The sequence below is a fragment of the Phyllobates terribilis genome, unplaced genomic scaffold (genome assembly GCF_046119375.1).
Source record: "Phyllobates terribilis strain yellow unplaced genomic scaffold, ASM4611937v1 Scaffold_5__5_contigs__length_657084704, whole genome shotgun sequence".
Classification (NCBI taxonomy): domain Eukaryota; kingdom Metazoa; phylum Chordata; class Amphibia; order Anura; family Dendrobatidae; genus Phyllobates; species Phyllobates terribilis.
The window spans coordinates 440384479-440411215 of record NW_027362765.1 but is presented as its reverse complement, the minus strand read 5'-3'; the positions used below and the strand labels follow the sequence as shown (position 1 = coordinate 440411215).

The 26737-nt window shown below is 37.6% G+C and overlaps 1 protein-coding gene across 1 annotated transcript; it reads left to right on the top strand.

The window, feature by feature from the left end:
- On the top strand, nucleotides 1-25496 carry TLX1 (T cell leukemia homeobox 1). Its single transcript, XM_073685288.1, has 3 exons — nucleotides 1-660; nucleotides 2592-2829; nucleotides 18657-25496. Exons 1-3 carry the CDS (start codon nucleotides 186-188, stop codon nucleotides 18877-18879), a joined length of 936 nt encoding a protein of 311 aa, XP_073541389.1. The 5' UTR covers nucleotides 1-185; the 3' UTR covers nucleotides 18880-25496.
- Nucleotides 25497-26737: the final 1241 nt, after the last annotated feature.

Sequence of the window (26737 nt, the reverse complement as noted above, 5' to 3'; positions counted from 1 at the left end):
TGTCAGAGTTTGCACAGAGAGCACTAACCAAATGCAAAAAGCACTATCCACTTCAGCTCTTCCTTTGCTCTTTTTATCCTGCCCCAGGAATTGGAAGCAACTGAAGCGAGACCAAGCTACATTTTTTATCTCTTAAGTGATCTGAGCTCTGGGGCTGGAGCTCCACGATAGAGTGGGAAGGTAGCATGGATCACATAGGGGCTCATCACCTGCACCAGAGCCATGCAGAACCCATCAGCTTTGGAATTGATCAGATCTTGAACAATCCAGATCAGGGGAGTTGTATGATTTCCAGTTCCAGGCTCCAGGATTCAGACTATGGATTGGGATGCATTGTAAGCAGTGCCTACAACACAATGACAGGCAACTACAGCAACAACAGCACCGGGGGATATAACAACAATGCTTGCAGTATGGCCTCCTTGACGGGCTCTTATAATATGAACATGGGGATGAACATGAATGGAAACAACCTCAATTCTGCTGGGGTTATTAGGGTTCCTGCCCACAGACCTTTAACTGGCAGCGTGCACCAACCTATTTCCACTGGAATGCCTACTGTACCCAGTGTTGGGGCCATGAACAATATGAACAATCTCACAGGGTTAACTTTCCCCTGGATGGAAAGTAATAGGAGATATACTAAGGACAGATTCACAGGTAGGTACCTGCAAGCTCTGCTTGGCCTGTGTGCTGCTACCTGCACTCTCTATGACAATAATGCCTGTGACATCAAAGGAAGTTACATGCATGACACTATGCTTCTTGTAGGACCCAGAGTATGCTGACATGCTGTACTGACAGATTTAAAAGTCTCAAAATAAAACGCATTATTATTATTTATTTTATTATTATCATTATTATTATATCAATTTATTTTAATATTCCATTAAATTATTATCATATGAATAATTTCTTATTTATTATCAGTTATATTATTTGCTGTTACTAAATACAAATTCCACTAGTCCATAAAATAAAAATGACCATTATTTTATTAGTGATAATTATAGCAATGGTACTTATACATTTGTGTTTAATTGTATTTCCTTTAGTATTATGTATTTGGACAAATGTATATGACAATTATAATAATTCTTATATACTGCTGATTTTTTTTTCTACAGTTATTAACTGTAATACCAAAATATACACATGGAGTGTGATTTTTTTTTTAATTATACATTTTACCAGACTGCAGAAATAGAATAGTATAAAGAAAGATGGAACTGTGCAGTATATGGTAAAGTTTCGAAACCTTATATGACACTGGTTGATTAAATTACACGATACCAATTAAAAAAATAGAGTTTTGGATAGGTTCATGTTATTTAAAACTGCGAGCCCATTTAGGGCCTAGTGGTAATGCTAAAATCACAACAGGTAATTGTAAGTATTTAGAAAGGTATATATAAATATAGATAAAAATTGATAATGTTGCAATAAAATTCGGTAAGAATATTAAAACGTGCTGTGTACAGAATATACAAATCCTATGATATATAATAAATTAATGCATTAGCTAATTCTTATAATTGTTCTGTTATAAATAGTATTTCTCATTGCTTTCACAATGTCACGTGTTTCATTTAGACTTATAAATATTCTGTGTATTTCTGTATATATGTTTAAGAATAAAAAAAATAATGAAAAAAATAAGAAACCCCCTATAACCAGAGCTATCCTCTAAATGTGGATAAAATATAAGAAAAAAATATTAGGTGTCCTATAATTACATTCCCAACTTCGCCATAATTATAAGAAAACAGTAATGAAAACAGTAATGAAACAAATAATAAACTCCCTTCAACCAGAGCTATTCCTTCAGAGTGGATAAAATATAAGAAACAATGTTAGGTGTCCTATAATTACATTCCTAACTTCCCTATAATAATAGTAATTATATATATATATATATATATATATATATATATATATATATATATATATACACACACACATAAATGTATATGCATAACTACACATATGTGTATTTTTAATGTACTTTTTAAAAAAAATGTATTTCTAGATTTTACTTTTTACTTTACACTTTTTATTAAATGCTAATTACTTCATATTTATTTAAATATATTATCTGTATCTATAAATATGTTTTGTATATATTGTATACGATTTAGACAAAGATTTTAAACACATAGATAGATAGTAGCTATACATTGTAAATTTTATGTCTTTCTTAATAGAAAGAAAAAAAATGACAATCGATGACAGACAGATGGATAGATAGATAATAGATAGATATAGATAGATAATAGATAGATAATAGATAGATAATATATAAATGATAGATATATAGATGATAGATAGATAATAGATAGATAATAGATAGATAGATATATAGATAGATAATATATAGATAATATATAGATGATAGATATATAGATAGATAGATAGATAGATAGATAGATAGATAGATAGATAGATGGTTTGTCAGTCATACATGGCTGTCTTGTCCTGATGTCATGCAGTGTTATGTGTCTGTGGTACCAGTCTTGCTGTATTGATGACACTTGTCTGTCTCTCCGCTGCTGGTGGCGCTGCCGCTTCTGCCTCTGTCCTCTCCCGCTCAGTGGCGCTCTCACCGTTCACTGTAACACGCCGTATAGGTCATCCGTACCAGAACCGGACACCGCCGAAAAAGAAGAAGCCGCGGACATCGTTCACCAGACTACAGATCTGCGAGCTGGAGAAGAGGTTCCACCGCCAGAAGTACCTGGCCTCCGCCGAGAGGGCCGCCCTGGCCAAGGCGCTCAAGATGACAGATGCCCAGGTCAAGACCTGGTTCCAGAACCGCAGGACCAAGTGGAGGTAACAAAGCCACACTTCACCTGGTGGTCCTGCATGCACAATGGGGGCTACCGTGTGTATAGATAGAAAAGTAATAGATATTAGATAGATAGATAGATCGATAAATAATAAATATTAGATAGATGATAGATAAATAATATAGATATTAGATAGATAGATAAATAATAGATATTAGATAGATAGATGACAGATAGATAAATAATAAATATTATATAGTAATTAGATATATAGATAGACAACAGATAGATAGATAATAGAAAGATAGATAAATGAATGCTAGACATTAGAAAGGTAGATAAATAATAGAAAGATAGATTAGATATATAGATAAATAATAGATATTAGGTAAATAGATTATTTAAAAATTTATATATGTATTTTTTTTGCACCCATTCTGGTGCTGCGCTATTTTTTCCAGTTAGATAGATAGACAATACCTGAAGAAGCTATGAGACGTCTGGGGGAAGGTAAATTCAATGACATATATTTATGACTTCACCTGAAGACATTTCCTGGGTCTACATACATTACGATCAATGTGACTTTATAAAATGTAGAAGATAGATAGAAAGATATTTAGATAAATAATAGGCAGACAGATAATATACACATGTTTGATACACACATACACTATACAACATGTATTTATTTTTATTCTATGTCATAGTCTTAAAATGTCTCATTCTCCTTTGTGAACTTCCATTATGTTCTTTGTATCTGTGTCAGGCGCTGAGATGCATTCTGGCCTGTTTGTTGTCCGAAATAGATAGGGATCCATTGACATAACTGATTTTGCATTGACTGTATAATGTACAGTATTAGCCTCATGTCCTGTATCCACATAGCCTTTATTTTTAAATTCTGTGTTTTATAAACCATTGTGGAAATTTTGGGTCCTAACAGTAAGGACTGATTATACTACAGCATTCCTGCACAGAACATGCGGCCTCAGCAATGGCGCCGCCATAAATAATCCAATTCTTATCCCAGACAAGAAGGTAACACTGTATTATCCTATTACAACTTATGTTTACATAGGGAAGAATCACTTCATCAATGATAATAAATTGTTGGCTACCAATGTGTGCCAATAATATCTATAGAGAGGGCCATGGTCAGAAAGGGATTCCCCTTTATGTATTAAGACAGTCTGTATCTGGGCTTTTTTAATCTCATAGATCTACTTCTTCAGTTGAGCCTTTGCTACTATTCACACTGCACCATTTATCTACATTTGCAGCTTCTGGGCCACATTTTCGGCATCATTCTTATGGACAATGAGTGCAGAATATCCATTTAGTAAAATAGATCGATACAACATTCTGTACCTGCAAATATGTATATCACCTGTAGCTGACATCACTATGAAAATTATTCTACAAGTCTATGAAAGACATTCAACTGGGCTGAAAATAGTTAATTATAACCAATGTCATTATCTCACCTGTATATACATTTATAAAGACTAGATTCTTGTATGAGGACTCGAATCCGCTTCTCTTGCTTCTATTCTATCTATTAATTATACCTATGCAAAAAATGCAAAAATCTCTTTCTCTGTGTGCCTGTCAGTCTATCTATCTATCTATCTATCTATCTATCTATCTATCTATCTATCTATCTATCTATCTATCTATCTATCATCTATCTATTATCTATCTCTCTATCTATCTATCTATCTCTCTCATCTATCTATCTATCATCTATCTATCTATCTATCTATCTATCTATCTATCTATATCATCTATCTATCTATCTATCTATCTATCTATCTATCTATCTATCTATCAGAATAAAGAAAGGCAGAGCTGCAAAAATATGCAAAAAAAGTGAACTTTAATTAGCCCATGTAGCAACGTTTTGGTTCAAACATTTGAGAAAGGTTCTGTGTACCGAAACATTGCCACATGGGCTAATTAAAGTTTGCTTTTTTTCTGCATACTTTTGGAGTGCTGCCTTTCTTTATTTTCTTTGTATTATTACAACCGCATTGCTATTTTGGAGGCTTTGAACCCACTATTCTCCATTCATTATGTTGTCCCTTTCTTTCTTTCTTTCTTTCTTTCTTTCTTTCTTTCTTTCTTTCTTTCTTTCTTTCTTTCTTTCATCTATCTATCCTTCCTAGTAATATTTATCTTACTTATTAAGAGGAATATTTTAATGATGAGAAGCATGAATGATATGTCATCTAAGGTTACTTTGTATTATTACAACCGCATTGCTATTCGGGAGGCCTTGAACCTACTATTCTCCATTCATTATGTTGTCCCTTTCTTTCTTTCTTTTTTTTTCCTTTCTTTCTTTCTTTCATATATCTATCTATCTATCCTTCCTAGTAATATTTATCTTACTTATTAAGAGGAATATTTTAATGATGAGAAGGCATGAATGATATGTCATCTAAGGTTAACAATATTACCAGCTTCTTATATTACTGTATATTGCCACACAATATCCCATGATGCATATTGGAAATTTTGCATTCAGATGAAATTGCAATTAATTTGAACAGTCAAACGACCTTTTTTCTACGAGTTCATAATTACCGGCGAAATTACATCAGCTAATTAACCCCTTGAGTGATGGCAGTCTTTCGAGCATTACAATTTGTTATGTGTGATAGGATATCAATATCTGTACTGCATAGGGCTTTTCCATATATATATATATATATATATATATATATATATATATATATATATATATATATATATATATATATATATATATATATACAGTTATATGAAAAAGTTTGGACACCCCTATTAATCTTAAGCTTAATGTTTTCTTTAAATTGGTGTTTTTGCAACAGCTATTTCAGTTTGATATATGTAATAACTGTTGGACACAGTAATGTTTCTGCCTTGAAATGAGGTTTATTGTACTAACAGAAAATGTGCAATCTGCATTCAAACAAAATTTGACAGGTGCATAAGTATGGGCACCTCACCAGAAAAGTGACATTAATATTTAGTAGATCCTCCTTTTGCAAAAATAGCAGCCTCTAGTCGCTTCCTGTAGCTTTTAATGAGTTCCTGGATCCTGGATGAAGGTATTTTTGACCATTCCTCTTTACAAAACAATTCCAGTTCAGTTAAGTTTGATGGTCGCCGAGCATGGACAGCCCTCTTCAAATGATCCCACAGATGTTCAATGATATTCAGGTCTGGGGACTGGGATGGCCATTCCAGAACATTGTAATTGTTCCTCTGCATGAATGCCTGAGTAGATTTGGAGCGGTGTTTTGGATCATTGTGTTGCTGAAAGATCCATCCCCTGCGTAACTTCAACTTTATCATTGATTCTTGAACATTATTGTCAAGAATCTGTTGATACTGAGTGGAATCCATGCGTCCCTCAACTTTAACAAGATTCCCGATGCCGGCATTGGCCAAACAGCCCCAAAGCATGATGGAACCTCCACCAAATTTTACTGTGGGTAGCAAGTGTTTTTCTTGGAATGCTGTGTTTTTTTGCCGCCATGCGTAACGCCTTTTTGTATGACCAAACAACTCAATCTTGGTTTCATCAGTCCACAGGACCTTCTTCCAAAAAGAAATTGGCTACTCCAAATGTGCTTTTGCATACCTCAGCCGACTCTGTTTGTGGTGTGCTTGCAGAAACGGCTTCTTTCACATCACTCTCCCATACAGCTTCTCCTTGTGCAAAGTGCGTTGTATAGTTGACCGATGCACAATGACACCATCTGCAGCAAGTTGATGCTGCAACTCTCTGGAGATGGTCTGAGGATTGTCCTTGACTGATCTCACCATTCTTCTTCTCTGCCTTTCTGATGTTTTTCTTGGCCTGCCACTTCTGGCCTTAACAAGAACTGTCCCTGTGTTCTTCCATTTCCTTACTATGTTCCTCACAGTGGAAACTGACAGGTTAAATCTCTGAGACAGCTTTTTGTATCCTTCCCCTGAACAACTATGTTGAATAATCTTTGTTTTCAGATCATTTGACAGTTGTTTTGAGGAGCCCATGATGCCACTCTTCAGGGGAGATTCAAACAGGAGAACAACTTGCAAGTGGCCACTTTAAGTAGCTTTTCTCATGATTGCATACACCTGGCTATGAAGTTCAAAGCTCAATGAAGGTTACAAAACCAAAAAAAGTGCTTTAGTAAGTCAGCAAAAAGTAGGTAGGAGTATTTAAAACAAGAAAATGATAGGGTGCCCATACTTATGCACCTGTCAAATTTTGTTTGAATGCAGATTGCACATTTTCTGTTAGTACAGTAAACCTCATTTCAAGGCAGAAACATTACTGTGTCCAACAGTTATTACATATATCAAACTGAAATAGCTGTTGCAAAAACACCAATTTTTTTAAAACAATAAGCTTAAGATTAATAGGGGTGCCCAAACTTTTTCATATAACTGTATATATATATATACATACACACAACACACATAAATAAGCACAGTTGTAGTTGTGAATTTAAGAGTTGCTGATGTATGGAATGTATGGAGAGAGTTTTAATATACTCAGAATATATATCTATATACATATATTTACAGTATATATACTCTATCTATCTATCTATCTAATCTCTCTCTATATATACACACACTAAAATCCCTGAAATAATATATATTATCGTGTGTACATATGTTATTGTTTTGTTGTAGTTAAGTATTGCTGATACATAGTATAGTTTGATATTTTTGCAGTATATATATATATATATATATATATATATATATATATATATACACACTGCAAAAATATTAAACTATACTATGTATCAGCAATTCTTAACTAAAATAAAACAATCCAGACTATATATAGGTGGAGTTTGCTCACAATCTTCCTCTATTGCAAAAGATGTCATGAATGTCTTCAGATCCCCCAAAGTGACAAGTCTGTAATAATTGCGGTGTCGATGCCTCCATGGTCACACGGGAAATCACTGCAGACAGGTGATATTTTTGCTTTAGTTCCCCAGAACTACAATATGTGTCCTTGTATATCATTATACTAGACATCATACTAGACTATCCAGTGTTCTATACAATAATATTCCAATATTTACAGCTATGTATCCTATTAGACTATCCAGTGCTTTACATTATACTAGACTCTCTAGATCTGTGTATTACACTATCCAATGCTATATAGAGGGATCTAGAGCTTTCTGTTATAATATTAGACTATCCAGTGCTGCATAGAATAACATTAGACTATTTAGAGCTGTGAATCTTATTAGATTTTTTCATGCAGTAAATGATAATACTAGAATATTTAGAATTATGTATCATAATATTAAATTATTCTGTGCTGTATATTATTATACCAAGGCAGGCAGTGCTGCATATTAGCATCCTAGCCCATCCAGTGCTGTATATTATTATTTTACTGGATTGTCCAGTTACATTATTAGACTATCCAGTGCTGTATATTATTATATTACTGGATTATCCAGTGCTGTATATTATTATGTTACTAGACTATCCAGTGCTGTATATTATTATATTACTGGATTATCCAGTGCTGTATATTATTATATTACTAGACCATCCAGTGCTGTATATTATATTACTAGACTATGCAGGGCTGAATATTATTATATTATTAGCCTATCCAGTGCAGTTTATTATATTAGACTATCCAGTGCTATTTTATGCTTTTATACTACTAGACTATCCATGTTGTCAATTGTTATACCACCCTATCCATTGGCATATATTTTATTGGGCTATCCAGTGCTGTATGTTATTCTAATAGTGTATTTTGTGTTGTATAATACTAGATTATTCAGTACTGCACCTTAGTATACTGGAATACTACTTCTACTTCTGTTCTTTATTGTATCAAATTATTCAGTCCCTTGTGCTATTATATAGACTAACCCTATTTTATGCTACAATACCAGATTACCAGTGCTGTTCATTATTATACTAAATTTTATATATATACTAGACTATCCAGTGCCATCTATTTTTATCCCAGGCTGACCTTTACTGTATATTTCTTTGTCTATTATTACCCAGTTTTGTATATTATTATACCATATTATCCAGTGATATATTGATATATATATACAGCAGACTATGCAGTGCTGTATATTTCTTTGTTGTATATTATTATATTAGGTTATCCAATGCTGTACATTATTATACTAAATTATCCTATTGATATATTATTACACTAAACTATCCTTTGTTGTATTTTTTTTATAGTAAACTATCCAGTGCTATATATATCCTTGTTGTATATTATTATTCTAGATTAAAGAGCATTGTATTTTATTATACTAGACTTTCCAGTGCTGTATATTTTTATTATAAGAGATTATCCAATGCTATATATATCATTAATTTGGATTATCCAGTGCTCTATTTGATCAAACTACACTATCCAGTGCTGTATGTTATTTGTAAGATTACCCAGTGCTTTATTTTATCATATTAGACAATCCAGTATCCAGCACTGTTTTTTTTACTACAAGACTTTTCAGTGCTGTATAGTATATTATTATATTACATTATATTTTTTCATATTAATAAACTGAAATATCCAGTGCTGTATATTATTGTACTGTACTATTTAGCGCTCTATATTTTATAATAATCTACCCAGTGCTTTATTTGATTTTTACAAGACTATTCAGTAATATAAATAACTAATATTATCTATCTACCCAAAATATATTGCTTATCCTAGAGACCATTCTCTGAATTAAGTCTCCTGAGTCCAAATCCCCGAATCAATTATTCTGGAATCCTTTACATCCAGCTTTACGTTGATTTACCTTGCGGAGATTAGCTGCTGCTCTCGGCCATATGTTTCCTTTGTGCAGTTTGGAATTATAAGAACTAAATTTTTGCAAATTCCTTTCAACTAAATGGTCTATATGTATTAAGATTTGTGAACTACTTTATTGGGAGAAGTGAAAAAATAATTACTGCTTGCTCATGCTTCTTTACTCTGTCATTAAGGCTACGTTCCCATGAGTTTTTGGTAAGGTTTTGTTACGCTGCCTATTTTTGAAAAAATGCAAGTAACTCATTTTACTTAATGGGTGCAGAAAATCTGCAACATCAAAAACTCACCAAAAACTCATTGTGGGAACGTAGCCTATGCTAGCTAAGTGGCTGAGTTTATGTGTAGAGGGACCTATGAAATGCAACATTTCAGAAAAAAAAAATTACATACATGTTGCATCTACAACTGTTGTAGGGCCTTGTTTCCATATATCCGACCTTCTATAACTTTTCATCTTCTTCGTGATTTGTAAACCTAATCTGACGCCAGACCTAATCCCCTTTGTTTTCTATGGGATCATTCCCGGCATCTGGTGGTTCAGTTGTTGAACCAGGATGGTCCTGTCGAAGGATCAAAAACATGGCATTTTTTTTAAATCTAACTATTGACCCCGGACTGGTAGATAAAGTGCACAACTTTGTCATTACTTGTGCAAGGCTCAGGCAAAAAATCGAATGACCAGACGCAACTAATCTGTGTAAACCCAATCTCTAAACTATGGTTCACAAAGCAAAAAATAAAAGCACTACACCTTCTGGAATATAAAAGCTGACACATAACTGATCAGGTTGCCATATTATACCCAGAGTTAGACTGTTTTTTCACTGCATGCAATCTGATTCAATCAATCTCATGGACACCTTGACCATTGTTGGCCTATACAGACATTGCACATATAAGAACAGCCATAGAGAAGTCCGCTGACAACCCTTTTCATATGTCCAGGTCTCCAGTCTTTTGTCTGATAGTTTTCTATGTGGTCATTTTAGTTCCATGTTAGTTGGATATGCATGCGACGTTTCTCCGTCTAACTAACAACTAGCACAACTTTTTGATAAGTTGTGTCCAGTTCACGCAGAACACCCCAGACTGGAGAAAACTGAGTGACCCCAGCTTTTTACATGCTACCTCACATTGATCCGTAATGATTCTACATACTGTTTAAATATCTGTTTTGCACTGAGAAATCATTGTAATGATTGAAGGAATAGTTTCCATTGTAATGCAAACATCTGACAATGTAAGCATAGGTTTCCATTCATTGTGTCCAACTAGCTGTTTTTTGCCTGAGCTGGACACATCTGATGTGGTTGTGCACCCGTCCAGCTGGGTCAAAAAATATTGCATGCATGTTTTTTTTGATCTGGACCAAGGACCATTCTGGGGAGACCATGAATATCCTGGAATGATCACATAGAAATCTATGGAATTGGGACTGGCATCAGTTTCCCTACCGTGCCATAGGGGAAGAGCATAAGACAGACGCTTGAGTGGAAACAAGGCCCTAAAAGGTTGTGTTGTAAGACATGAATAATATCGCCATATGAAAACAAACATTTTTTAGCAAGGGTATAAAGGGTCTCTTATTACCAGCCTGTCATTTTTGTTACTGTATACACAAAACCAAACATTTTTATGAAGCTCCATTGATCCTATGTGTGCCTAAAGAGTGCCATTTTGGGGCACTCTGGGTGCGTGGACGTACTTTTTTTTCTGAATGAAATAGCTTAGTAGACTACACTAATACACAAAGTGGCAGTATAAAATATATGCTATACAGTATGCTATTTTCACAGTTGGACCTTATGACTGACTGTATTCATCTATGGTGGCATATACAGTATCAGAGATACTCATTTGGAAACAACTCTGAGGTCTAACTATGATCTGATAAGAGCTTTAGGGTACATTCACACTAGTCTAGTTTTTCTTCTTGCATTTCTTGTGCAACTTTTCTTAAAGCGTGTGTCTCATAAGAGACAATTAGGGCATATTTATTTATTTTACTTGCTTATATAGCGCCATCATATTGCACAGCGCTTTACAGACATCAACATTGCTGTCCCCATTGGGGCTCACAATCTACATTCCCTATCAGTATGTCTTCGGAGTGTAGGAGAAACCTATGCAAAGACATTGCAGATGTTGTCCTCTGTGGGATTTGAACCCAGGACCCCAGCGCTGCAAAACAACAGTGCTAAATACTGAGCCACCGTGCTGCCCATCTAATAGATGCTGGTCCCACTTCTGGGACCTCCACCTATCTCCAGAACAGGGGTCCACCTCTAATGTCACTGTGGTTGGGTGCCAGTGAGAACAACGAGTGAACCCCCATTTTGGAGTTAATTGAGGGGTCCCACATATATTCCATAAATGTCGGTCATGAGACACCCCTTTAACTAATACAAATAAAGGCAAGTTCACATATGTTCAATTCCTTTATCTTTTATTCCTCTAGAGAAGTACAAAAACCAATGGTAAAACTGATCTTGTGGTTTCCTACAAGATCCATGTTTTCTTCAGCAGCATTGGTTCTATTGCCTCAAATCTCTCTGGGCTGGAAAAATAAATAATGAATTAAATATCTGTCTATCTGCCTATGGATGTTGGACATAGGCACAAAGTGCTCCTCTGTCCGGCTCAGGCAAAAAAAAAGTAACAGGACACAATTGATAAATGTGAATCCTGCTTTGAGGGATCTCTCCCAATGCTGGTAACATTGATGATGCTCTAAAAAATGGTAGCAAAATGCGACTTCCCGCTATTCTCTGGCAAATGTATAGACCTTGAGAAGTGTAAAATCTCTTAATTGGAGGGAAACTTAAAAAAATGGAAGGAACTGTAACCCTGAGTGTGAAAATCAAAGATGGGTGATAATCGGATGGCAGTCAATAGCAAGGGCTTTTTGCAATTTTTGCCTTTAGCAAAGATGTAGTTGTTAGGCTTATGTACCCCTAGCATCCAGCTTGTCTCAATGATCAGTCCAGAGGAAGACGTGAGCTGTGCAGACAGACGTCAGTCATGCCCTGTTTTTTCTTATCTCCCCGTCTTTGTTATTAACGCATTTTTATCATGATGGTGGCACAGTTTAGATTAACTGTAAAATGGAACTTTGAATTATTGTAGATACTTTACATATATGAGTGAGACAAAGTCTTTATTCATAAGGTGCATGCATGGAGTCAGTACGATGGCAAACGGAAACCCTGTGGCATACAGAGGTACAGTAGAGCCTCACAGAAGTCTATGGACGTCATATTATACTTAAAGGATCCAAGATCCTATCCCAGTATCTAGTACTTGTAATAATATTATCAAATACCTCCAACTAGAAATGTAGTATAGTTCTTCTGATTCTCTATGTCGCTTACCCCATGTGCAGGGCATTACTGTAGCTTAGGTATCCATGGTTACGACCACTCATATAGTGACAGTTTGTTAGTTGTTAGTGATTAGCTACTGTAATGCCCTGCATATGAGGTAAGTGACATAGCGAATCAGAAGAACTATAATACATTTCTAATTGGAGGTATTTGATAATATTATTATTATTACACCTACTACTTATTGGGATAGGATGTTGGAGGTGAGAATACCCCTATAAGTTAAATGATATAAAATATAGATACATTTACATTATCTCCACTCCCTGAAAAAGCCAAAACTGGGTGATACATTTGAGGCTCTCCCTGTCCCTCAAAGGGATATTTTTCTATTCATGCAATCCTTAAGTTATTTTTCCTGGTTTGGTATTTATGTGACTTGTATTTTTCTATACCCCTTTAAGTAAAATTTTAATTTGTTCCAAATAACTTATTTACTTGTAAATCTTACTTACCAACTCTCCCAGAACATCTAGAAGACTCTAAAAAAAAGAGGAGACCTTCAGAACTCCTGGAAGAGTTGGCAAATTTTCCTGCATTGTGAAAAAAACTATTATAACCCAGTGGATGGTCTGTGGAAAGCTTCATCTTCAGGCATGGCCCAACATCCAGACACATATTCAGAGGCAGAAAAACGTCTCATGGAAGGGCATGACTTGTAAAACGGGCAAAAAACTTTTGCTGCACTATAACTCTAACACAACCAGTTTCTAAAACCTGGCAAGTATGTTGTGTTAACCATTGGCTGCTTTCTAAAGTGAGGGGCGCAGCTTGATTGGGATTAATTTTTCAGAAACAGAATTTTTTTTCCCCCCAAGATCATTAGTTGTTGTGTCTGATGTAGACTAAGGATGCGTTAACACTATCCAATTAAATTAATGTTGAACAACTTGTAAGTTGATCGGCTGCTGTTTGATCGCCTATTTAGATAGGTTGACCACCCTTCCCATGTACACAGAATGATCGTTCTGTGTGTACAGACTTTGTTTGTTCTTGGTAGCACGCCCTGTTTAGAAATGAGAGAACCCGAACTTAAAAGTTCATGGTTCTTACCAGACAGTTAGTGTCCGGTGCTAAACTCCGAACACAGACTTCTCCCGGAAGTCTGCTGCAATGTTTGGAGTTCCAGGGGAAGAGAGAGAGATTTTTTTTTTTCAAGCTCAAAAGTTTGGGTTCCCATTAATTTCAATGGGGTTCAGTTTCTGGTTCAAGTTTGGGTACAGTTCTGGTACCCGAACCGAACTTTGGAATAAAGTTCGAGTCGGGTACCAAAACCCGAACTTCCATGAGTCCGATCATCCCTAGTCCTGTTTACTCAAGACGATGCGCTGCTGAGAACAATAATTTTTAAGCAAAGCCAAAATATCATTTTATCTGACAAACAACTGTTTGTTGGGTAATTGGCAGCCTGTTTACACTGCACAATAATCGGGAAACAAACTTTCCTAGGAAAACTCATTCACGATAATTGGCCAGTGTAAATGCACCCTGATGATTCGCATGCAGATTGTTTTCTGATCTTGCTGAAATCGGACTGATTTGGCAAAACCATAGAAGCCCGTAGATAATTTTATTCTGGCTTGGATATTTGTATACTTTGTTTTCAGAAAGTATAGGTATTACAAAACCTCTTTTATCACTTCTGATGATTAGATTGCGGATGTAAACACAGGTTGCTGAGGTCATATAAACTTTTGCCTCTAATTAATCATCCTCATAGGATTATTGCTGTTTAGTAATCATGAAAAGCATTCATGCAAATGACTCCACCCTGAAACAAGAAGTCTTGGAGACAATTGTAAAATATACCGCATCATTTATAGTAATACATGTTCCAGATGTATTTTCTTCTTAATTAACGTGATATCAAATGGAGTATTCATTAATTTATAAATGTGATGTCAGGAAATATCTTCTCTCATGTTAAGGCTGGTTTCATACATAGGCAATATAGATGATATTCTGGGCACAGCCCAGTCTGGTAACACCCCCATCATTTCCATAATGCACCAATATTATGTTGTTTTATTTGTATTTTATATATCAAGAGTGCACATGAAAATAAGCAACTTTGTAATATATCTTATCAAAAAGTCTGCTTCTCTCTCCTCCAGGACTGATTATTCATTTTCAAAATTCTCAATTCATGGGTAAAATCTGTATTCAGTGAAGACAGATTTTTAAATTTCTTATATAGTAGATACTGATAAGATTATACGTAGACAGAAGGGTGGGATGAAGAAGGAGCTCTTTCTCTAGCTCCTCCTGCTCCCATCTGTATAGAATATTATCAGTAGCAGCTGCCATCTCCTATCTCGGTGCTGTAAAAATCTGTCTTCACTGAATACAGATTTTAACTGTGAATTTAGAATATTGTGAATGGATGATTTATTCAGATTTCTGTGATAAGATATATTACAAAGTTGCTAATTTTAACATGTACTATTGATTTATGAAATAAAATTAAACCGATGATTACTCTATAAAGTTGCCCAACACTACAAAATAAATCTATAATCTTTAAATGTAGATCTGAAACCCCCTCACTTATCTAGTCTATTATCAGATTTTTCACTCAGAAATGTGCAAACATAGTATGCTATTTTATGCCTTATGTTGATCAGGCATCACAGCATGTATTATAGCCCAGGGCTGCATTCCTAATTGTGCAGCTTCATAGCTGCAATCTCCTAGTGCCTGCAAGTACCAGTAACCCGCAGTCCCACCTCAGAGGATCTGCTCACCTGGGGCATATATTCTGTTCTGACGAATCTTGCAGGTCAGTCTACACTACACTACTTAGTGGGAATGCCCCGCCAGCCCACCCTAGTTATGCCCCTGATACAGGACCTCATGAATTAATCTAATATAGCATAAACAATAGGTGCCAATGCACATGAGAAAACAGTTGGCTTAATGCAAGTTGCAGCAACAGTTTTCTCCCATGTGTTCAAAAAGATCAGACATTTGAATTAAGACCACTCAATCCTTCTCTGGATTCTCATTCTCTGGACAACAGCTCCTGTAATGCAGAAAGGAGATAAGGGACATTTGCAAAATAATTGTGAACGAGTGTTGTTAAAATTATCTTGCCATGTAAACAGGCTGCCGATCACCTGTTGAACGAGTGGAGCACAAGATATCATCATTTTCGGCGGTGAGCCGTCCTGTGTAAACAGGACTCACACTGTCGAGAACTATCGCAGCCTATGCGCACTGAGCGATCTAGTAGATCACTCAGGGTGCTTAGTTTACTTTGGTCTGTCTGTGGAAACAGGCATTTAAACAACCGCGGATTGGTAAAAGTTTACTGATCGGCGTTCATGCAGCTGGTTGGTCCATGTAGACGGACCTTTCGTTTTTCCTACACCGAACTACTGTACAATGCCTGGTGCAAAGATAATACTTTCCATAATATATGTTAAATGCTAGGGTGTATAGGATAAACAGATGAATGAGACGACTCCCATAGGAACCCATAATAATAATAATAATAATCTTTTTATTTATATAGCGCCAACATATTCCTCAGCGCTTTACAATGCAGACAATTTTTTTTTTTTTTTTTAATAGACATTATCGGCACTGTCCCCATTGGGGCTCACAATCTGCATTCATTATCAGTATGTTTTTGGAGTGTGGGAGGAAACCAGAGAACCCGGAGGAAACCCACGCAAACGCATGGAGTGCCCCCATGTTAATAATGTCCTGTGAATTCCCCACCAAAAATGAATAATGCCTCCATAACTATTAATAAATCCACATGTGTCCCTCCATAATGATTATGATGCCACAAACAGAAATGATCCTCCCTCCAAAAATACCCACGTATCTGTAGAAAGTGATATTGGTTCCAAGCGCCATGGAATAAATGGTGCTGTAATAATAAATAATAATAATAATATTGTCCCGAGAGCTCTGAAGAAGGAATGGTGGCTGCACACCTTCTTTACAGACGGTTCCTATAGAGATGGTCCAGATGTATAGTGCGGTATCTGTCTGAGGCATCTGTTTAATGTATACATCCGAGTTTATACATTAAACATGCCTAAAACATGATGTGAACATAGCCTTACTGTGTAGACAACATTTCACGTAGATTCAGTCTATTCATGAACTGAAAAGCTAAGGTCAAAAGCAAACATACTTCTTAATGCCTGCCAAGCACAAGATGGAAACCGATCAATTATCACAAAAGACATCTTGTACTAATCCCAGAAAATGTGTACAGACTATTTCAAAAACTGATTCATGAATCACTTGTCAAATCTAATAGATGTGAACATTGAAAATTTTAATTGGACATAAAAGAATCTGAATGATCTGCTTGTTCCAATTATTCCATGTTCTTGGCCTCATTCAGACGTCCGTTTTTTTAGCGTTCATTGTGCAAGATCCGAATTTTATGCATTCTAGTTTAAGTCCATGTGTTTATTTTCACAATTTTTCACCATCATATGCAAAAAAAAAGTTTAAGTTTCCTAATAAAATCACATTAGGGCTCATGCAGGTGGCCGTATTTTCATCCCGAGTGCGATCTGACAACACATCGGATCGCACTCCGACCAATGTTATTCTATGGATCTGCGTGTGTCTGATTTTTTCCTTGGACCGAGTCTGTCCGAGAAAAATCGCTGCATGACTTAGTTTGATCCGATATTCGAATCGCACTCGACCATGCAAGTCAATGAATGAGTGGAAATCATCAAACTGCACTCGGATGACATCTGAGTGCAGTCCGATTTCGGCAGACTGACGGAACGGAGAAGATGGAGAATTTTTTTTCTCCATCTTCTCATTCGATAGAATTGGATCACACTTTGCTCACACTCTGATCAAACTCTGATCAGAGTGTGATTTACAAACTCGACCAGATTTTCTCGAGAATCTACTGTTGTCTGCACCTGCCCTTAAAATGGACAGCACTTTGGTGACATACTGATGGCATCTGATTGCTATCCGATTTTTTTTTCATGGACCCATTCATTTGAATGAATCAAAAGGAAAAAGGGTAGGTCGGCACTCCGTATAAAGTGGTGCTCGTGGGAAGCAGTATAATGAATAAATAAGGTCCCGGCACTCACATGTAGAGTAAATCGGATTTAATCCAGCACACACATGGAAATCCAAATAGATTAAAAACGGTTTATTCTACAGGTGAGTGTCGAGACCTTCTTTAGTCATTCAAGTGAATGGACCAGATTGATCTGCAAAAAAAAAAAAAGAAAGTTTAAAACTTGCCCATAGACTGTTAGAAATAGTGGTGGAGGCCAAAAATTTCTCACAGCTATAGTTATGTGTCCCTTCACCTGGGGCAATATAGCTAAAGGCGTTGTCTATGGCAGAGTCACTTGGTGGTGACATCCAGCACATAGGTCACATCAGCTTTCCTACTTATAAGAGGTCTCAGTTAAGAAGATATTGCGCCCAATCCTGACCTGGATCGTGTGCCAATCAGCAGTCAGATAAGGGCTGATCAGTGGGATCCTCCTAATGAACAGCTCATATAACACAATACACATTTGATGTTGTTCAAACAGACTTTTTCATAGAGAGGTTTTCATACCAATGACATTTAGGTTTATTAGACTATAAAAAAAAAAGAATAAAAGCAAAGCTATTTTACTTGACATGCTTGCAACGAGAATGACATTATTGTTGTTCCACCTACAGAAGACAGACAGCTGAAGAGAGGGAAGCAGAAAGACAACAAGCCAACAGGATATTAATGCAACTTCAGCAAGAGGCCTTTCAGAAATCTATAAACCAGCCTCTCCAGCCAGATCCAATCTGCATCCACAACTCTTCTCTCTTCGCCCTGCAGAACCTCCAGCCTTGGTCAGATGATGTCTCGAAAATTACCAGCGTCACCTCCGTGGCCTCTGCCTGTGAATGAACAGACGGACACAATATGACTTTAGGAGGCGCAAGAACTGGTTGAAACGAGGACTTTTTCCAGAAACGCAGACATAACCACAGGACAAGACTTGTCGAAGCAACGCCAACCCCAACCTTCATCGTCTCTACTGAGTCACGTAAAGCCTCCACCCTCTTTTTTTTGGATCTAGGCTCTATTATATTATATCGTTGTGTTTTACACAATTAACATCAAGGATCGTACATGTTCCCAAAATATATTTATGTTCAGCTCTCATTACCGACACTGAGATTAGCGCTAAATCTAATTCTCCAATGTTTGATTTAATATTTTCTCATTAGAATAATAACAATTGCCATTTTATTTTAACAGTGTTCAAGAGTTTTGGGGGGAAATATATTGATGGCCTATCCTAAGGACTTAAATGTGTGATTGGTGGGGGTCCCAACTCCCCCATGGAAAGCAAAATGGGGCAGAACTCCAATTTAAGGTACAGCTGCACATATAGAGGCACCACTTCATGACTCCATTGCCGACCTACACTAATCATGCATTGTAGACCTAAGGGAAGGCCAACTATTTGTTACCCAGAAAACCACAATGATGCAGTCACATCCAAGTCATTGATTATAAAAAAAAGACAGATCTACCAGACTGCCAGTGGATTCATTTGATATATACTAATGTCACAGCAATTTTTAAGATGTCAAGTCAAAGGCTGGCCAACTGATTAAAGCCTGGTTCGATTTATGTTTTGGCCACACGTTTGTGACTCCATCACGAGTTCCTTCTGAATGCCCCAAAAAATGGGATTTGGACGTGCCAGTGACGGTGCTCTAAACTTCAGTTATCAACATGCAACTTTGGACTCTGATAGATCTTATTTTCACACAAATCCATGTTTGAAGTCGTAAACAATAGAATATTCTACGGTGTTACTGATTCTAACGTCCAAGACAAATAATGATGACAAAAAAACCTCTCCAAAGTAGACCAAAGTTGCATATTTGGACTTTCTTTGATAATTGAAGTTCATGGTTCTATCAGGATCTCGTTCGAATCCCATTGTTTGGGATTCAGACAGAACCTCTGACTGAGTAACAAGCATACCCTATCTCAGAGCAGCCTATAAAAATAATTTGCGACTATTCTCTATATGTGTTCTCAGCCACACCTCTAAGAGCTAATGCCAGAATTGCTAGATCAGCAAAACTTTATAAGTTCATCCAATTTTGGAACAACTTTTCATTCAAGTAATGTCCGGAACTGCCATAAATGCTGTAGTTGGGAAGGTAAATCCTGTCACTAAGAAAAACAAGCTCATCACTTTACTGTTGTATTTGTTGGTCACAATGGTAATGGGTTACTCATCCAAGGAGTGGATAAAGCAAAAATACATTGCTCAGCGAGAAAAAAAAAAGCCGATTTATCTAAAGTTGTCTTGAAATGAGATTTCACAATACAAAACTGCATACATTATTTAATAGATCTTAGACCTATTAAGGCTGTGATACTTACCTTGGTAAGTACACCAGTTTTATCAGGTCCAAAGCTGGTCATACATACAAGATAGATGTTGGCTGAATGTTTGAAATTCCAACCGGCCAATCCTTTTCACCCCTGATATCATCTGATGGGGGAAAAGTTGGGAGACCCCATATGCAAGATATATGAGAAGGTTGGTCAGTCCCTCGAAGACTGGCACGTTCAGCTGACTTTCATCTAATGTGTATAGGAGTCTTAAAGGAGTTATCCAGGACTATATGAATTTTCTACTATGGGTCTAAGAACTAACAAGCAGGTAATTGCTAACTACCTGCCTGTTGTGCCCGGCGCTGATCTCTGTTGACACTGGGCGGACACTGATTGCTCCTGCCGGTAACTCTGCTTCTTCCCTTAACATCACGTTGACAGAGCCATGGCTTCTCTTCTGCTGTGCTCTGTTGACCGTTCGTGACTGGCGATGTCATGCTGATTAACTCTCTGTTGCCTAACTGCAGGAAGCCAGCTGTCAATCAGCATGACATCGGCTGTCACGCACCGTCGACAGAGCAGCCGGGAAGAAGAAGAGTTTCTCTGTTGACGTGGAGCAGATGAACCACTCTGAGCGCTGGCAGGTAGTTAGCCTGATAGTTTTTTGGCTCATAGTAAAAAAAATAATTTAGTCCTGGATAATCCCTTTAAGAGATCTATTTAATAAGGCTTGCAGTTTGTATCTGCTTTTAAGGGGATTTTCTTATATTGTGCTATTTACTTTGGGATACATTTAGAAAAAAGTTTCATATACTGTCCATGATGTGCCAAATTCACATAAATTACACAAAATGCATATTTTGCATTGTTCAAAAGCCTTGGATAGAATAGCACTGGCCTGACCTGATGTGAGCAGGATAATAATTTCCCGGCATGGAAAATGATGCCTGTGCTTTTAAATTTGGCTAAGTGTGCAAAAATTGTATTATACACTCAAATGGAAAGCTATTAGACAATTTTATTTCATTTTTTATAAAATAATCATCCCCTTTGGGTTTCAGTTCCTGATCATTTTCAAGATTTTTGCTTGCTGACATATGAAAAAATGAATTGTATAAAGTATATTCAGTGGCTGAAAGTAAGTCCTGGTCTTGTTCTAGTTTTGCACAGGTGCTGAGCACATCAAAGAAGTTGTATGATATTGTAAAACAACTAGCTTTTTTTCCCCCTTATAATTCCAGAAATAGCGCCACTCTTGTCCAGGGGCTGTTTCTGGTATTGCAGTTCAGCTCTAATCAATGTGTTTTTTTCTTCTCATACAACTATTTTATTTGAGTCAGAGCTCTCTTATAATGAGTCATGCACCTTTGATAGACATGATGAGGACAGATTCCCAGCCTGAGGTTGGAGACAAAAAAAGTTTCATTCATCGACAGCAAGTACAGATTTTGAAACTAGGAGACATTAAAGAAGGAATTAAGTATATTGCTTAAAGTAGGAAAATGACTACAGTAATAATAATCGTAAGCCTGGATATCCATTTCAATTAAATGTTCTCATTTATGCACTAAAACTAGTTTACTAACCTTGTATATACATTGTGATACTGCTATATCATAGTCCAGAGCTGCATTCATAGTTCTGCTGGTCATCTATGGAAGCAGCCAACAATTTGTCATTAGACACCTCCATAACAGCTTATCTGTGCTCCTATAATGCGTCAGGCAGTTACTATTCCTTATAATGTCTTCCAAATGGCAGCAGCGAAGAATAGTCCAGTCACTTCTTTTAACTGCTTTGCGTCTTTACAAATGTGAAGTAGTTAAAAGAAGCTCAAAAGACTGAACATGTGATCAACAAGACGTTTTTACTTTACAGTGCATGTATTCATTTTTTTAACGCTTATTTAGAGCTTTTTCAGGGTTTACAGAGTGTCCCCACCTGAAAAAGACATCATGTGCATATACCCTTAGAATTCTGCTCTGAAGCCACACATCTGATTCCAGCTCTGGCTGTAACCAAAGCCCCCATACACATTAGATAACTGTTGGCTGAATGATCATTTTTCAGGGTTTACGGAGTGTCCCCTGCATGAAAAAGACGTCATGTGAGCATACGTTTAGAGTTCTGCTCTGAAGCCACACATTTTATTTCAGCTCTGTACTTTAATATAGTCTGTGACCAAAGCCCCGATACACATTATACCTTTAGAGTTCTGCTCTAAAGCCACACATCTCATTTCAGCTCTGGACTTTAATATAGGCTGTAGCTAAAGCCCCCATACACATTATATCTTTAGAGTTCTGCTCTGAAGCCACACATCTCATTTCAGCTCTGGACTTTAATATAGGCTGTAGCTAAAGCCCCCATACACATTATACCTTTAGAGTTCTGCTCTGAAGCCACACATCTCATTTCAGGTCTGGACGTTATTATTGGCTGTAGCTAAAGCCCCCATACACATTATACCTTTAGAGTTCTGCTCTGAAGCCACACATCTCATTTCAGGTCTGGACGTTAATATTGGCTGTAGCTAAAGCCCCCATACACATTATACCTTTAGAGTTCTGCTCTGAAGCCACACATCTCATTTCAGCTCTGGACGTTAATATAGGCTGTAGCTAAAGCCCCCATACACATTAGATAACTGTTGACTAAATGATTGTTTAGCCAATAGCGATCATGTGTTTTCAAAGGGAAGAGTAGAGAAAGCCGCTGCCAGACTCCTCCCAACCCTGGGACAACTAAAGCGTTGGTCATTAAAATATAAACTGATCGTTCCTTATCACCTCCAATATCATCTGTCAGGGAGAGTCGGGAGACCTCCATACTCTTTAGACTGTTGGCGTTCCTGCTGATATTGATTTCATCTAATGTGTATGGAGGCCTTTAGGATACAACATATGGAATACCATTTATTTTGGTTGCAGTCAGATGGCCGAGATCGGAACGCAGTGCACAGACTGGCCGGCGGCTCCCCCTACCTGAGAGTGACAGCTGCATAGAAATATATGAAGCTGTTACACTTGGGTCGAGAGAGCCGCAAGACCAGTCCAAGCACTGCGTTCCGATCTAGGGACGATTTATATGGGCGTCTGACTGCGCCCTTACAAAGGTACTAAACTTTTTATGTTGATTGATTCTAGGAGGAATTTGAACAGTAGATAGGTGAAAAGTGTTTCAGACCTGAGTACCCCTGAAATTACATTTCAATTACAAGAAGAGCCAATGGTCCCCTCTTAGTCCAGGCTACATGATAGCTATAGTGGTCATCAGAAGAAATGTAAAAAAAACAGGACATGTAAAAATTACCATTGTTACCATGCTACAACCCAATATAATTTTTCAATAGAAAGCTGTCAGTTCCAATTTTCATCATTTTCCTTTGGAATCTGACGGAAACAGTAAAAGTTGTGATGCTTGACTTGAGTTACTGTAATCTGGGCCTTAAAAGAATTCACAGAGTCTTAGGCTGATCTGCCCAATAATCCTTTCAAAACCAATAATAACCATGCATGAAATATTTAACTATGGTAAAAAATTACTTTCTGACTAAGACTAAATGGCACTATTCAGTTGCACCATTCACGATAAAATTGCACGACCATCACCACAATTCCGATGCAGCTGTAAAGGAGTATGCAGGTCTTAGGATGTGATGGCATATTGTTTGGCTATTCCATAACCTAATGGCTAAAAATATATTCTTACAGTCACTCCATGTGACTGCAAATTGCAAATCCTGTCAATGTGCAATATGCACGCTGTCAGGATTACACTCTATTGCCAGCTTGGGTGGTCATCACGTGATCGCAAGTATGTAATTTACTAGTGGTCAGGTGCTGACTAGATTCTAATCAGCACATTGAGAAAAGCAAGAAAAGTTGCTAGTCGACACATGACCACCAGAATGCATACTTGCTGCCCTGTGACATCCACTCTACCTGACAATAGAGGGGAATCCTGACTGCATGCATATTACACATTGTCAGGATTTAGCAATCCTTAGTCACATAAAGTGACTGCAGAATTTTATTCTCCCCATTAATGATTACTGGACGTACAATATCTGTCACCCCTACTAAAAGAAGAGCCCACAGTTTCTCTGTGGACACCAGCACTCTTGGCCACACAGTTGTGCAGGCAAAGTTTGCTGGAATGGTACCACGGTGCAGCCGGTGGTCTGGAACGCTCTTGTGCAGAGGTGTAACAGGAACTCAGTGCTCAATGTCAGGATCAGTGTGGTCCCAGAGGTTGAACCACAAGCGATCATATTCTAGTTATATGCTGTCACATACTGAGATAGGAAAATCCCATTAGGGTGGGGGGAAACCATACTGGCTTACCAAAAAATGGAGAGGCAGTACCTGAGCACTGGTGCCAAAAAGGGGCCCAAAGGTTCTGTGCCACAGAAGAAGACACCAGTACTAAAGCACATGGTAAATCGGGTTTAATGGTACAGATTTTATATTATGACCCAGGGGCTTCAGCTAGGATATGCTGGGATCTGTAGTTGTAGCCCAGCTGGAGAGCCTTGGATTCCAGTGCCATGTAGTCTCCAACCTAATGAACGTCTACAATTATTTAGGAAGCACTTCTACATCACTACGTATTCAGTGAAGTACTTGATTATACTTTTACTACACTTTTTAGGCTTCTCTCAATATTGTTCCCACGTCTCGTCTCAGGCAAAACACATGTTCATTTATGAATGAGGCACTTAGGAGGTGCTCATGTCCATGAATGAACTATTCACATGCATGGAGGACTACCTCCTTCACTGCTCACATGGACTGATTGATGCAGAACATATTGCTGCGTGCAGACTCGCCTATGAAGATGGGGATGTCGGACTTTGTGCAGTATTTTAACCCTTGCCCCACGGAGAATGGGTTCATGTATAGGAAGAAACTTACATGCACAGAGCCCGTCTACTAGGGGCCCGAAGTAAAAGCAGCCACATCCTGTATGTGTGTTTTATGTTTTTGTTTTTTTTTTAAGAAATTTTTATTTATTTGTATCTTTATTTTACAGTATCAAACCTACCGTCTATTTATGTTTTATGTACACTCAATTTTCATTGCAATTTACAAATGGAGATTTAATAACGGCATCAATATGAATTGTCTACACATCGTGTAAATAAAATAATTTCTTTTTCAGATTCTGCCTAAATTTGATTATTTACATTACAAATTCTATCAAATACTGTAGTATCCTTGCCCTTCTCTATGTCTCTTTCTCTATCATTTCGCCTTCTACTCTTTTTCCATTTTATTGTTTGACAGCTGTGGTGATATAATTTCAGTGGTGCACAAAAAGGCCAGGGTAGGTTGTAGCATATATCAAAATTAACCCCCAATTACCATAGGTGCTACCAGCCACCTCCCCACTCGTAACCTCAGAGAGAAGGTCCTGTTGCCCACTTTTCATTTTCACTAAAACAAAAGTACAAAGAGATGGCAAACATGGGGTCTTTACCTGAGCCCTGGAGAGATAAAAAGCAAGAGGTGCTCCAAGTGTAACACAGTGGGCAACAGGTGAGGGTGAGTCAGAGGGTTGGTCGCTCACCTGACCTGGTTGTGCCCAACACAACTACGTAAAGAGTGATGTATGCTCCAACCGTGGCTGCTGCTCCGGCCGCTGTACTCACACTGAAAAAAGAGAGGACATTACAAGTAAAGAAGAGAGGAGAGCGGTGGATCCCGGGCGATGCCACTAACAAAGGTTAATCCAGGCGGTAAGTATAAGAAACCCGAAAGGTTATGCCAGAGGAAGGAGTAAGTTCTACTCCGAAATGCGTTGTTCTTTATACTAACTTTCTGGATCAACCTTTTCCCACCACACTCCTCTCTCCTTTATTAATTTATTCATGAAGGCTCTGGCAGCCATGACTATCCATTGAGTGAAAGAGCGCCCCCCGGATGACTTCTCAGATGTCTCAGTTGTTAAAGATTACAGTATCTGACGCGCCCAGGGGATGGGGAAACAACTCGGTGCCCGGGCCTTGTTGTTGGTTTTGGGATGCCGCGGTGGCCAGCTCCCGGGCCCGTACCCTGGGGTCACTCTTAAAAGCAAAGGGAAGGGGGGAAAGGTGTGTGAGAAAGGGGAAATGTTCGTGACGCCACCTGTGGTGTCTTGTGAAGGTCACCAGCGCTGCAACAGTCCTCCGAGGCAGGTGTCAGGGCAGCTATAGATGGTTCGGCTCCCCACAGGTGGAGCAGGCCTCAGGGCAGCGTAGAGAGAGTGTAGGATAGAGCGCTGGCGGGTGCAGAGCCGCGGAGGAAAGAACAGACAGAGGCAGTAGTTGAAGTCATCCAAGTCTTTACTCACGGTAGCGTTTTCTCAGCTCAGAGCTTCTCTCTGCTGTCACACGGCGAGCTGCGGCCACCAGAGTGGGGTT

What these genes read in the sequence shown, in the direction of transcription:
- TLX1 (XM_073685288.1), top strand. Translation starts at nt 186, where the DNA reads ATGGATCACATAGGGGCTCATCACCTGCACCAGAGCCATGCAGAACCC. An exon ending in TACTAAGGACAGATTCACAG is followed by an intron (nt 661 to 2,591) that starts GTAGGTACCTGC and finishes TCTCCCGCTCAG; the next exon opens with TGGCGCTCTCACCGTTCACT. An exon ending in AACCGCAGGACCAAGTGGAG is followed by an intron (nt 2,830 to 18,656) that starts GTAACAAAGCCA and finishes TTCCACCTACAG; the next exon opens with AAGACAGACAGCTGAAGAGA.